The 14,879-nt window shown below is 46.6% G+C and overlaps 1 protein-coding gene across 36 annotated transcripts in view; it reads left to right on the top strand.

The window, feature by feature from the left end:
- LOC119952981 (receptor-type tyrosine-protein phosphatase S-like) overlaps window positions 1–14,879 on the top strand; it is a 561,150-nt gene that overhangs the window by 360,308 nt on the left and 185,963 nt on the right. For all 36 annotated transcript variants that reach the window (XM_038776673.1, XM_038776700.1, XM_038776702.1 and 33 more), the window contains 3 exons: window positions 2,785–3,057; window positions 3,842–4,423; window positions 9,788–9,921. In XM_038776673.1, the coding sequence (XP_038632601.1) occupies window positions 2,785–3,057; window positions 3,842–4,423; window positions 9,788–9,921 (989 nt within the window). The remainder of the gene's footprint in view (window positions 1–2,784; window positions 3,058–3,841; window positions 4,424–9,787; window positions 9,922–14,879) is intronic.

The raw sequence follows: 14,879 nt of genomic DNA, 5'->3' as shown, positions 1-14,879 counted from the left end.
AGGTCAGGCTCCTAGTGCAGTTCTATAACCCCAAGTTCGTTTCAGCTGAGAATCTGACCAGCCATTTTATATAGAAGACAATTATCGCTGATAATTTAAAGGTCCTGAATTTGAAGGCTGAGAAAGGGGCCCCTTCTATAAATCTCTTAGTATTCCACAGATAATCATTGTGCTTAGAGTTAGCACAGGGAGCTGAGGGGAAAAAATTGGATCGAACTTTGGAGACTGTTGTAGATGGAACATGGACAACAAAAATATGCCACATTAGTGGCACTCTATGGGTGAATATTTAGGAACTGGTGATAAGTGGCATGCCATTATGATTTAAGTGTGCAAAAAAGAAAACCTGAGAGCAATTTACGCGACAGCGTGAGAACTCTCCAGGTTTATAAGTCTGTGCATTTCTTAAAGTGGGCCTGTACTTGTGGATTGGGGATGTGAGTGTGGCACAGGCCTAATATTGGTACGTGCAGTACCTGTGCCTGAACGGTTCGCCCCTGCCCCTCTCTTCCCCTTCTCTCTCTCTTTCTGTCTCTCTCTGGCTGTCATTACTGGCAAGTCCTTTTGTACCTCTCCCTTGCCTGTGTCTGCATGCGAATCCTGAGTGTTCCTTTTCCTCCCACCCTTCCTTCCCCCATATGGTGTCCATGCCGCAACTCTGTCTCGTCCCATGTGCATCCATGTTCGACTGTGTAAGGTCTTGAGGCTGCATCCACTTCCGAGCAAGGGAGATGCACTACCTGTTGGTGTAGTCAACATTTCTTTTCTATTTTTAACTTTTAATTTTATTATTATTTTTATTTGTTTTCTTTTCCTTTTCTGCCAGGACTGCTGCGATGTGACAATGTGAGCCACCACATTCTGTCACATCGGCTGGAAGTAACGCAGCATTGAAGTGGGTCCCTCCCCAATCCGTCTGGGCATGCTAGCGATCCTCCAGTTATATATTCCTATGTGCATATATATATTTATATATCTCTCTACCTTCTGCATGGTGTCTGTGAACTGATAGATGCATCTATTTGATGGATCCTTGTAATATCTTGAAAAGGCTTCGTACAGTTGATATACCTGCACCACAAAAATTTCATTAGTGTTTCTCATCTTTATTGTTCTGGCCACCTCCAAGACATCACAGATGACAATCAATGGACGCTTTTCAGCTGCTGTCTTTTCCCATGGCTGGCCAGCCAGCTACACCTATTCAATGGATTTTGGCGGCCAATATTTTCATTTTCCATCAACGGTTACGCTGAACTGGGTTGGATAAGGCCGCCGTCTTGGTCACGGCTGTGTGTCGCTTTGTTGTTGTAATTAAGCGGCCAACGGACAACTGAACCTTTTGTGGGTGGGGAGGTTGATTGCGCAATGGATCAGCTTTTCACCAAGGAGAAGAGGGAGAGAAAGTTCTATTCACAATATTAGCAAGACTCACAAAGAGCATTTTTTGTAAAAAAAAAACAAAATTGGAACTTTTGGTGAGTTGAGATTAAATGAAATCAGGCAGCCAAAACCATTGACTTCTGTCTCCACAAACCTGCCATTCACTCTGGCAGGCACAAACATTAAAGAAAAATCTTAATTGTCACTAGATGATATTTGACCAATAAATAAAATATATTGAGTAAGAATCATTTTCACAAGGGCTCACTTACTATCAGATTGCTTGAAAACCCTTTAAGGGTAATTCTGTTCAGCAGAGATGTAGCAAACAACTGGAACACAGATACTATCTGTACTGGCCATCCCTCCGAGACTAAAGAAAATATTTTATTTCTTGTGCAAGTTGAACCACCACAGAGAAATTTCAGTTTTCCAGTTACCTGCTCAGTTGTCAATGGTGATACCAACCTACCAGTCCATTTTTGATGACATAATTCTGAGCAGATCACAGTAGCAGATTATTGGAGCAACTGCGCTAACCCTGGGTGTGAAACCCCCTCATTTAATTAGTTCTCAGTGAGGAGGACTGAAGAGCAGGATTGCTCCGCCCAGCTGTGACTGCGACAAGGTATTATACTCCAGCCCTGTTCACCTGGCTGCTCGGGTGATGTCATCCAAAACTGCCTGACAGGAGGAGGCAGCTGTATTTAGATATGAAGTGAGACTATTGCATGAACGAAAGGCTATCAAAATTAAAGCAAATTTATGCAGAGTTAACAGGCTAAACTACATACTCTTGAAGGATGGTTGTAATGAGAAGCACTGATATGCTACGAAAAAAGAATTGTGCTGCTCTTCCCCATTGCCCTTAAGTGGAAACATGCAAGCAGAATTTAAATAACTTTTTTTTGAAAATAAAGACAAACGTCTTCCTTTAAGAACATGCATTGTAAAAATGAAGGCGCAAACTCATTGTGAAATCGGCATGACCACTTCCTTTAGTTGCTGTGGAGGAATTTCCTGAGCAAACTATTTGAAGGTTGAGGAATCTACTTTAGATTCCTCCTTCTGTATCTTTCCTGTTGTAGAATGTTGCCATTGGGCACAAATCAGAATGACAAACAAAATGGCTGGTGATGTCACATGACTGAGAGTTCAGCATGTGCCTGTATTTCTGGAATTCGCAATCTTGCCCCTGCACCAACACACATTTAAGATGAGAAACTAACTAATAAATTTTTGTGCCTCTCAATGTGCTGTGATGGGTCTCAGACTGGTCACTGAACACTTGTGCTACGAATGTGCTTTCTGTGGACTCATTTTGTTACTGTGCTGGATCTTTCAAATGCTGCCAACTCTTATTTTCTTGCTTGTTGTTACCTTTCTGTGTCCCGCCCTCAGTTCGGCGTGTTCCACCTAGGTTCTCCATCAGCCCTCCGCTCAGTCAAGAGATTGTGCCCGGCGGGAGTGTGAACATTACCTGCGTTGCAGTGGGCTCCCCCATGCCCTATGTGAAGTGGATGCTGGGAACTGAAGATTTGACGCCAGAGGATGACATGCCTGTTGGCCGGAACGTTCTGGAGCTTAACAGCATCCGGGAGTCTGCTAATTACACATGCGTGGCGATGTCCAGCCTTGGGGTGATCGAGACAGTGTCGCAGATTATTGTTAAAGGTAATCAAAATAAATATAAAACCTCTCACAATGTCAGGACACCCCAAAGCACTTTACAACCATTTCAGTACTTTGGAAGTATAGTTAATTGTTATAATGTAGGAAGTATTTTGCAGTCAATTTGTGTACAGCAAGTTTGCGATAATTGGTGGGATTCCCCAGCCACATGTTTCTCTGTGGCATGCCGTTTGCTGGCAGCGGGATTCTCTCTTCCCACCGCTTGTCAGTGGGATTTCCCATTGAAGCCACCCCACGTCGCCGGGAAACCATAGAGCGGGGAGGGTGCTGCCAGTGGGAAAAGAGAATCCCAATGGCTGGAGAATTCCGGCCAATCTCTTTTAGTGATGTTGGTTGGAGGATTAATATTGACCATGGATAACTCCCCTTCTCTTTGAAATAGCACCGTGGGATACATCCACCTCAGAGAGCAGATGGGGCCTTGGGTTGCTGTCTTACCTGAAAGGCGACACCCCCAGCTATCCAGCAGTCCCTCACGATTGCAACGGTGTGCCCGTTTAAATTAGATGCCTAACTCTCTGGATGGGGACTTGAACCCACATTCTCTGACTCAGAAGTGGGAGTGCTACCGACTGACCATAACTGTCTGGTTGCAGTATCCAGATAACTTGCAAAAAAATTACATTTTATTAATTCCATGGGTTCAAAGGTCATGCAGATGATCTAAATTTTATGTTGCAGGCAGGTAAGAGTCCGAACACGTCGGTTTGCAACACTTTTTTCAGGTATGTTTTAACCATCCATGTCTAACTATTGATATTTTCAGCCCTCCCAAAGCCTCCTGGGACTCCAATAGTTGTGGAGACAACCGCCACCAGTGTGACTTTAACATGGGATTCCGGCAATCCTGATCACATCAACTACTACATCATTGAGTACAGGCCCAAAAACACAGACGTTCTCTACCAGACCATAGATGGTATCCAAACCCTACGTTACAGCATTGGCGGGTTGAGCCCCTACTCTGATTATGAGTTCAGAATTTCTGCGGTCAACTCCATTGGCCAAGGTCCGCCCAGTGAAACGGTGGAGACGAGGACTGGTGAGCAAGTTCCCTCGAGCTCGCCCAGGAGCGTCCAGGCGCGGATGTTGAGCGCGACCACAATGCTGATTCAATGGGAGGAGCCTGAAGAGCCAAACGGCCAAATCCGTGGTTACCGTGTCTACTACACAATGGAGCCACAGCAGCCTGTGAGCAACTGGCAGAAGCATAACCTAGATGATAGCCTCCTAACCACCGTCGCCAACTTGATACCACAGACGACCTACAGCGTCAAGGTTTTGGCTTTCACCTCTGTTGGGGATGGGCCACTGTCATCTGAAATTCAGGTCAAAACCCAGCAGGGAGGTGAGTGTATTTGGTGACTGGTTGCACAATATTCATGAGGTTGTTTCACGCTGAGGCAGACGGTTCATGAAAGGAAAAACTGAAGGTCTGAGATATCTCTTTCATAAAGTGCGTTGTCCCCAGCACAATTTATACTAATTCCCGCATTAACACCAAATTCAAAGCAAATATTTTATACTCCTGTTGTCAGTCGCTGCCACCTGATAAACTGAGCTAGGAAGCATCATAGATTTAAATGAGATTGAGGCTCATGTGACAAAGATAGGACATTGGGAAGAAGTTAACTCAGACACGGAGCTATAAGGTGTGACCTTCCAGCTGCATGCTGCCGGAATCGGAGTGGGATGCGGCTGGTAAACACCGGGAGCAGCCTCCTGCGGGATTCCCAATGCCAGCAAAGCCTCCGGCATTGATCTAACTGGCTCTTGGCATTTATCAGCCTCCGCAAGGAGACCCCAACTGGGGGCCATTTAGCACTGGTCCACACAAACACAGACCAGGCAGAATTGCACCTGGGGGGTCACCCAGGCCATTGGAATTCCCTGGGTGGTCAAGGACAGGACAGGTTGGCACTCTGGCTCTTCCCCGGCACCTTGACAGCAAAGTGGCTGGTCACATCCAGGCTGGCAGGAGCATTGCCAAAGTGGCAGTGCCAGGATGTCTGACTGCCAGGATGGCAGTGCCAAGAGTCAGGCCCTGAGGGGGCCTATGAAAGGAGTATGGGGAGGTATGAAGGGCAGGTATAAGGGGCCTCCGGAATATTGGGCAGGTGAAGGGTGGGGTCCTGAAAAGGGGGCCCCTAGGGGAGCATGGGAAGGTCTGAAGGAATTAGCCCCCGCGACCCTATATTGGGGTGTACTCACTTAGTGGGGTTGTGTGTGGGAGTGACATTGTCCGTGTGTGGGGACGCTCAAGCTCACTTAGAGATCAGGGCATGATCTCTGAGGAGCCGATTGGCACCAGCAGTGCCAGGGTGCCACCCTGCCCAGAGGCAAGCACCTGGGGGCCTCCAATTCCCTGAGAGACACCCATGAGTACCATTCTGTCTGGTCCCCGTTTGTAGAGACCAGCAACCGAACAGCGCTTGCCCAAGGTCTCCGAGGTGAAGGGATTAGATCCCAATGCCTCAGGTAGAGACTAGCTGTCTCACTCTAATATGCAGATTTGCAAAGTAGTGTTCCCGCCCACGATGGATGATATTCAGATCGCAATGTCTCACGAGATCACATGAGACCTCGCAAGGCGTGGAGAGCCAGGTAGATCCCGGAAGAGGGATCTTCCAGCATCACCTATTTGTGCCTTCCCATCTTTCGGCAAAAATACGGCCGGTAGATTGTGCCGTAAGTGTGGGCTAGCCTGGAGAGACACTCCCTAGGACCTGAAAAAGTGACAGTGGTGGGGTCAGTAACTCCTGCCGACAAACTGCCTCCATTGCAGAAAAATGGGCAGGTGGTTGGTCGGTAAATCCCGCTCGTAGAAACCTATCCGTTAAATCGCGCCCATAGAGTGCAAATTGATTGAGTCGGTCTTGGAATTAGCATTGTGCGGTGATGATTCTTTAAGGAAGAAAATCTCAGTCAAAGAACAATCTCTCTCCCTTGCCCCATATTAACACATTTCTTTTAATGTTGTTGCATTCGTTGCTAATGCCACTGTCTGATTTCTAACCAAAATGTTTGACAAAGCTATCTTTTTTTTGTTCCTCCTTGTCTCGCCACTCTGTCCCAAAAATGAGAAACACCATTGCGGAGTAGGGTGGCTTCCATGTCAACAACAACACCATTTTGCCCATTACACGGTGGTACAGTGGTTAGCACTGCTGCCTCACAACGCCAGTGATCCAGGTTCAATTCCGGCCTTGGGTGACCATCTGTGCAGAGTTTGCACTTTCTCCCCGTGTCTGTGGGTTTCTTCCGGGTGCTCCAGTTTCCTTCCACAGTCCAATGATGTGCAGGTTCGGTGGATTAGCCATGCTAACTTGCCCCTTAGTGTCCAACGGTTAGGTGGGGTTACGGGTTAGGGTGGGGGAGTGGGCCTAGGTAAGATGCTCTTTCAGAAGGGTTGGTGCAGACTCGATGGGCCAAATAACCTTCTTCTGCACTGGGGATCCTACAGATCCTTGGAAGACCTCATGTTTCAGATGGCCTATGCAAAGCCTGCAGTCATGCTTCTCCAAGTCAAATGAGAACAAAACCTACTTCTTTTAATTCAATCTTGAGATAGTGTATTGCTGGCTAAACCAGCATTATTTGTCCATCCTTAGCTGCCTTGAGAAGATGGTGGTGCTTCTAAAAGGAAGTGCCTTGCTTGACTACCTCAGAGGGCAGTCAGGATTCAGTCACATTAGTGTGGGACTGGAGTCACACACAGGCCAGACGGAGTCACCGTCTCTCCTTTTGACTTGATTGTTTTCAATGATGATCTCATTATGCCTCAGTGCTGGAGGTGATTGCTGTTCAGGACCCATTGGTCATTCTTTCAAGTTCGTAGCTGCGATACTCAGAATTGAAAGGCACGGAGAGCACCCATTGGCGAACTGGAACTAGGGAGCTGGGATGGTAGATATGCCCAGATTTTCCTTGCGTATTTGTGAGATTTTTCAACAGGCTTGTCACTCCAGAAGTTAGTCTAAGGTTACACAGAGCGGACCCAATGGCTTATTAAGTTTATCCCGTCAGAAATTGCACAATATAGATCAAGAAGATTCCAGATTCCATCCTTGGTCTGTGCTTCTGGGAATGTACAAGAGCACTGGGTTCGGGAGTTTAGAATTGGTCAGCAACCACATGAAAGATTTAATGCCTTCAGTTGGACAGGAGGGGGAAACAATCGAAATAAACATGTTAAATGATTAAAATACATTCAAATGTAAATTCCTTGGGCTGTACGATTGCAGCATGAATTAGAAGAGCTGCGGTCTGGTTCCAGTGTATAACCAGTTTCTTTCTCCCAAGTCAGCAACATTTATGATATCATCTACGGTGGCTGACTTCTGGCTCCATGTTACTTCAAAAACGTTATAGCCAGACAAAAAAAGGGAAAGATGCCACATGATAAACCAAACGCAGCAAAGATTGAGAGTTCCAGAAAGACCATGGATGAAAAGATGCTGTTGCCTCCATGGTGAGGAACATGAGAGTATCTACAGAGATACTTTATCTTCATCAGATACAGCGTTGAGACTGACTTAATGGCCCTGTCTGGCCTATCGTACCATAAGTAAGACATTGTGGTCAGTGTTTTTAAAAAAAAGACACTGACCCGAATTTTCCAACCAATGGAATTCTCTTTCCCCGCCACCAGTGCACCCCCGCCCTCTGGTTTCTCGACAGCATGGAATGTCTTCAATGGGAAATCCCATTGGCAAGCGGGGGGAGTAGAGAATCCCACTGCCAGTGAATGGTGTGCCGCCGAGAAACATATGGCTGGGGGAATCCCGTCCATATTATAGGATGGTGACGATAGAATTTGACTTTATTACACCTGTGTGCACGGTGGTATCTGGGGAATTTTTTTTTTCAGGGGCAATTTAGCATGGCCAATCCACCTATCCTGCACATCTTTGGGTTGTGGGAGTGAGACCCATGCAAACACGGGGAGAATGTGCAAACTCCACACGGACAGTGATCCGGGGCCAGGATTGAAGCAGGTCCCGAGCGCCGTGAGGCAGCAGTGCTAACCACTACACCACTGTGCCGCCCACTGGTATCTGGATAAATGACCTTCCCTTGAACCATTTAACATTTGGACTATTTCGCCTGGTGTGTCATGTCAACTGGACCTGACCTGCACTGTGGTGCATTAAGTCTGAAAGTCAGCTTAGGGTGCTGCCTGTTATCTGGCTGCCATTTCTTGAGAAGAAATCAATACGGCAACAAACTGCTGTTACAAATCACTGTCTCATCACAAAGGCAGCAATGGCAGGAGTAATAGAAGTGCCTTGTATTAGAGAGAGAGAGATAAAAAAAAAACCTTGTTGAAAATTCCATCTACATTATTTCCAAAAGTAGGCTTTCGGTGGCGAGTGAGCTTTGTCGATTGTTGCCGATGTGGATGGTGGTATCCCGGGTTGGACTTCCATGTTGGTGGCTCTGTGAAAAAGTGCACTCCCCAAAATGAACCTTCAGACCAGGAAGAGGTAGATTATTGGAGGCATGACAGCGGTGACAGGGCATGCAAGAATTGCCGCAAAAATCCAGGGCTGGGGAAGGAGAGAAATCGGCAGTCGTTCCCTCTCCTGATTACTATCAATTGACCTTTGCTGGAAGTCCACCTCAGGTGAGATAGGATAAAATCCATGATAAAATCAGGGTGACCAACTCTCTGGTGATCATGTGAGAAGGGAGTTTTCGAGTGAGCAGGGGCTTGCTTAGGGGGGCGGTGGATGGGGCTGTTGGGTAGCTTTCAATTGCAAGTTTTGTTTGTTTTATCTTGTGAGCCATAACATTATTGTCATTCAGCTGGCTAACTCACGGACTTGCAGTACCACTCAAGTCACAACAGCCGACCCTCCCAAGCTCAGTCTCCCACAGGTTGTCCTGCAAATACAGGACAAGAAGGTATTCCTTAAGGGAGGTGGCACAAAACAGTCAAAATACAATCCCTTAAAGTACAGTAAAGTACAGGTCACCCTGGGTGAAACGGTTCTCTTGCATGGTGAGGGCTGCTACCATGACTCGTTAACTTCAGGAGAGCAAGTTAAGGGGGAGGCAGGAAGGTGTATTTAAACCTGGGATTGAATCAGCGGTTGGCCTGGTATGAGGTGGCGAAGAAGTGATTTAATCGCAGAAGTGATTTAATCGCCTTGATATTCATGCACCTCAACATCCATTATCAAACTGAATTGCTGCACATTTCTTCTCGTTAGTTTGGATGCACATGATTTAATACCTGTAATAAAAGGGTGACCTGGAAGCCAAGAATGACAAACCATTTCGTAAATCCCAACATCAGTGCATTCCACATAGGATTACACTAAATTTATGTAACTTGCACTTTACAAATTGGATGCAGCAGTCGATGCCGATTCTACCCACAGGTCTGATTCATGGTGAGTATTTTCTACGTAAAATATCTGCTTCTGGGCAGTTTGTAGACAAATGATCAGAGAAGAGACAAGAGACAGTGTCTGAGTACTGCTGTCTAACATTCTTCTGACAGTCCAGATGTATCCATTTCTCTTTCAAGCTTCAAGTGAAGTTTGTGAAGTGGTGGACTTGCTGCAGTTTGGGATCTGGGTGGTTTGAAAAATCAAAGCCACCGATCAAACGCAAAAGTACATATTTTTCTTGTTTGGAACTGACATTAAGCCAGAAGCGTCTGTCTTTTTTTGGCTGAATCCAGTATTTTGGTCTCTTCTTTCAGTTCCTGGGCAGCCAATTAACTTCAAAGCCACCCCTAAATCTGAGACTAGTATTGAGTTGCAGTGGCGTGCACCCAGAGAGGAGAAAATCATCAGCTATGAGCTGTACTACCGTGATGAGGAACTGGGAAAGGAGGTGAGAAAATGGAAAACTTCGACAGCAGGGTGAAGCATCTATTTTTCCAATTTGTAGCTGGATTGCATACAATAAGGAGTCACATAAAAAGTTATTGCACAAGATGGGACCGGGCCTAAAATATTATTGTAGTTAGAGGATAGGTTAAAGGACAGAAACTGAGAAGGAATAAATGGGTCATTTTCAGGTTGGTAGGCTGTTAGTAGTGAGTGCCGTAAGTATCGGTGGTGGATCTCCGCTATGTACAAATAATATCAATGACTTAGGTGAAGGTATTGAGGGTAATGTATCCAAGTTTGCTAAATGATACAAAGCCAGGTGAGAAAGTAAGCTGTGAGGAGGACACAAAGGGCTGAATTTCCATTCCCAAGTTCCAATCTCACCTTTGAGAAGGGAGTGTTAGTCAGGAACCCATAAATGTCAGCGTCGGGACCCAGAGGAAAATTTTCAATGAGGCATCTAACCAAGCAGGCCAATGGAAAACCCTCCAGAACTGAAATATAGGGCGCAATTCTCCCAAAAAGAATAAACTTCCCTTGCGAGCGCATTTAGCCACGTGTTTCCTGGCGCTCTCATGTCGAGAAACACATGGCTATTCAACGCAAATCGCATTGAATAAGGGGCATCCCCATTGTAGCGAGAGATCAGGACGCAATTTTAAAATGGCATCCTAATCTCCGAGGCCCCCAAAATGAACCCTGACCTCCACCCCCCTCCCCCAACCCGAATGCTGTGTAGGAGGGTCCCTGGCCCACCCTGCCCCCACCCCACATTAGACAACACCAGCCTGATCGTGCATGTGCAGAAAATGCCAGCTTGGCACTTTGGCATTGCCAACCTGGCCCCCTGGTAGTGCCCATGCCATCCGGCAGTGCCACCTGATCACCTTGGCAGTGCCAGGCTGGCACCCAGGTGACACTGCCAGGGTGCCCAGGTGGCACTAGCAGTACCAGGGCACCACCCAGCCCAAAGAGCATACATGGAATAGATGCAAAGAGCATACAGCTGGGGGCCTCCAATCCCCTTGTAGATCCCCATGAGTGCAGTTCCGTCTGGTCTCCATTTGTGGGATCTATGCTAATTGGCTCTCACCCAAGGTCTCTGAGGTGAAGGGGTTTGAATCCCAAAGCCTCAGGTACCTCGTGAATTTGCACAGTAAAATGAGGCTTACTGCCACGTTTTAATATGCATTTTTGCCAAAAATCTCCCATTGAATCTCGCGAGGCATTCCGGGAGCAGTGTCTCCCAGCTTTCAACAGCCACACTGTGTCACGGTGAGCTGCTTTCCAGGCACAGCATGTCCGTTGGATCGCGCCCATAGGCAGTGCCACCATCAGAGTTGGCAGCTGCAGATGCAGGAGAATGAAGATAGAGGGGTCCTCTGAAGAAATTTGTCAAAGACTGAAAATGAAAAGGGCTCACAGCTGTTAGACTGTCATTCTAGAGGAGAAACCATGTTAAGGAAGGCCTGTGACTGCAGCTGTTCCCCTCTGGTGGTCGCAGAGTGGGTTAAATTCAATGAGGCATTGGTGGCCTCCTTGGGCCGCTTGATCAGGGAGTGGCTGCAATTCATCAACCAGGCTTCAGGCTCAGTGGGGTCCCCCTGTCCATCTGCAAAATTCCAGACGGCTTGTGTCAAATGTCCACAATGGGCAACTTAATTGCCTAATTGGCTACCTGCTGGTGGCGGGCAGGTACTTGCGACTGCCCTTATGCCCGCCCTGATGCAGCCTCAATAACAATCGCCTGAAGGCGGGACCATGGCAACACACCCACATGCCAGCTGGTGGTTAGAAATTACAGGCTCCTCCATCTCCGGTCCCACCTCTGCTTCTACCACAGTATTGTTACGGCACAGAACATAAGAACATAACATAAGAACTAGGAGAAGGAGTAGGCCATCTGGCCCCTCGAGCCTGCTCTCCTATTCAATGAGATCATGGCTGATCTTTTATGGACTCAGGTCCACTTTCCAGCCCAAACACCCTTAATCCCTTTCTTCTTCAAAAAACTATCTATCTTTATCTTAAAAACATTTAATGAAGGAGCCTCAACTGCTTCACTGGGCAAGGAATTCCATAGATTCAATACGCTTTGGGTGAAGAAGTTCCTCCTAAGTTCAGTCCTAAATCTGCTTCCCCTTATTTTGAGGCTATGCCCCCTCGTTCTGATTTCACCTGCCAGGGAAACAACCTGCCCGCATCTATCCTATCTATTCCCTTCATAATTTTATATGTTTCTATAAGAATCTCCCTCATCCTTCCAAATTCCAATGAGTACAGTCTCAGTCTACTCAACCTCCCCTCGTAATCCAACCCCTTCAGCTCTGGGATTAACCTAATGAATCTCCTCTCATGAATCTCCATTCGGCCCATTGTGTCTGCACCCATTCTCCAAATGAGCATTATGACTTAGTGCCATTCACCTGCCTTTTCCCCATACTCCTGAACATTGTTTCCATTCAAATAATCATCTGGTGCCCTCTTAAATGTCTCAATTGAATTGCCTTTACCACACTTCCAGGCAGCAGTGTATTCCAGACCTGAACCACACACTGTGTGAAACAATTTTTCTCAGATCGTATTTGCTTATTTAACAAATCACTTTAAGTCTGTTTCCTCTTGTTCTTGATCCTTATAGAAGCAGGAGCAGTTTACCCCTATCTACTCTGACCAGTCCCCTCGTGGTTTTGAATACCTCCATCAAATCTCCTCTCAGATTCTTTCTCTCCAAGGAGGATAGTCCCAACCTCTCCAAACTGTCCTCGTACCTGGAGTTTCTCATCCCTGGAACCATTCTTGTAAACCTATTAGAGTATAGAGAAATACAGCACAGAACAGGCCCTTCGGCCCACGATGTTGCGCCGAACCTTTGTCCTAGGTTAATCATAGAATTTTGGACAATTTGTCATGGCCAATCCACCCAACCTGCACATCTTTGGACTGTGGGAGGAAACCGGAGTACCCGGAGGAAACCCACGCAGTCACGGGGAGGATGTGCAGACTCCACACAGACAGTGACCCAAGTCGAAATCGAACTTGGGACCCTGGAGCTGTGAAGCAATTGTGCTATCCACAATGCTACCGTGCTGCCATTAAGAAGTTAACCTACACTCCCTTATTCTACCCTAATCCAAGTACCTATCCAATAGCCGCTTGAAGGTCCATAAATTTTCCGACTCAACTACTACCACAGGCAGTGCATTCCATGCCCCCACTACTCTCTGGGTAAAGAACCTACCTCTGACATCCCCTCTATATCTTCCACCATTTATCTTAAATTTATGTCCCCTTGTAATGGTGTGTTCCACCCGGGGAAAAAGTCTCTGACTGTCTACTCTATCTATTCCCCTGATCATCTTATAAACCTCTATCAAGTCGCCCCTCATCCTTCTCCGTTCTAATGAGAAAAGGCCTAGCACCCTCAATCTTTCCTCGTATGACCTACTCTCCATTCCAGGCAACATCCTGGTAAATCTCCTTTGCACCTTTTCCAAAGCTTCCACATCCTTCCTAAAATGAGGTGACCAGAACTGCACACAGTACTCCAAATGTGGCCTGACCAAGGTTTTGTACAGCTGCATCATCACCTCACGGCTCTTAAATTCAATCCCTCTGCTAATGAACGCTAGCACACCATAGGCCTTCTTCACAGCTCTATCCACTTGAGTGGCAACTTTCAAAGAACAATGAACATAGACCCCAAGATCTCTCTGCTCCTCCACATTGCCAAGAACCCTACCATTAACCCTGTATTCCGCATTCAGATTTGTCCTTCCAAAATGGACAACCTCACACTTGTCAGGGTTAAACTCCATCTGCCACTTCTCAGCCCAGCTCTGCATTCTATCTATGTCTCTTTGAAGCCGACAACAGCCCTCCTCACTATCCACAACTCCACCAATCTTCGTATCATCTGCAAATTTACTGACCCACCCTTCAACTCCCTCATCCAAGTCGTTAATGAAAATCACAAACAGCAGAGGACCCAGAACTGATCCCTGCGGTACGCCACTGATAACTGGGCTCCAGGCTGAATATTTGCCATCCACCACAACTCTCTGTCTTCTATCGGTTAGCCAGTTTGTTATCCAACTGGCCAAATTTCCCACTATCCCATGCCTCCTTACTTTCTGCATAAGCCTACCATGGGGAACCTTATCAAATGCCTTACTAAAATCCATGTACACTACATCCACTGCTTTACCTTCATCCACATGCTTGGTCACCTCCTCAAAGAATTCAATAAGACTTGTAAGGCAAGACCTACCCCTCACAAATCCGTGCTGACTATTCCTAATCAAGCAATGCCTTTCCAGATGCTCAGAAATCCTATCCCTCAGTACCCTTTCCATTACTTTGCCTACCACCGAAGTAAGACTAACTGGCCTGTAATTCCCAGGGTTATCCCTATTCCCTTTTTTGAACAGGGGCACGACATTCGCCACTCTCCAATCCTCTGGTACCACCCCTGTTGACAGCGAGGACGAAAAGATCATTGCCAACGGCTCTGCAATTTCATTTCTTGCTTCCCATAGAATCCTTGGATATATCCCGTCAGGCCCGGGGGACTTGTCTATCCTCAAGTTTTTCAAAACGCGCAACACATCTTCCTTCCTGACAAGTATCTCCTCAAGCTTATCAGTCTGCTTCACGCTGTCCTCTCCAACAATATGGCCCCTCTCATTTGTAAATACTGAAGAAAAATACTTGTTCAAGACCTCTCCTATCTCTTCAGACTCAATACACAATCTCCCGCTACTGTCCTTAATCGGACCTACTCTCACTCTAGTCATTCTCATATTTCTCACGTATGTGTAAAAGGCCTTGGGGTTTTCCTTGATCCTACCCGCCAAAGATTTTTCATGCCCTCTCTTAGCTCTCCTAATCCCTTTCTTCAGTTCCCTCCTGGCTATCTTGTATCCCTCCAGCGCACTGTCTGAACCTTGTTTCTTCAGC

Source organism: Scyliorhinus canicula, chromosome 18 (genome assembly GCF_902713615.1).
Source record: "Scyliorhinus canicula chromosome 18, sScyCan1.1, whole genome shotgun sequence".
In the NCBI taxonomy this organism is placed as follows: domain Eukaryota; kingdom Metazoa; phylum Chordata; class Chondrichthyes; order Carcharhiniformes; family Scyliorhinidae; genus Scyliorhinus; species Scyliorhinus canicula.
Note: the sequence above shows the minus strand (reverse complement) of the source record. Positions and strands in the feature narration are given on the sequence as shown.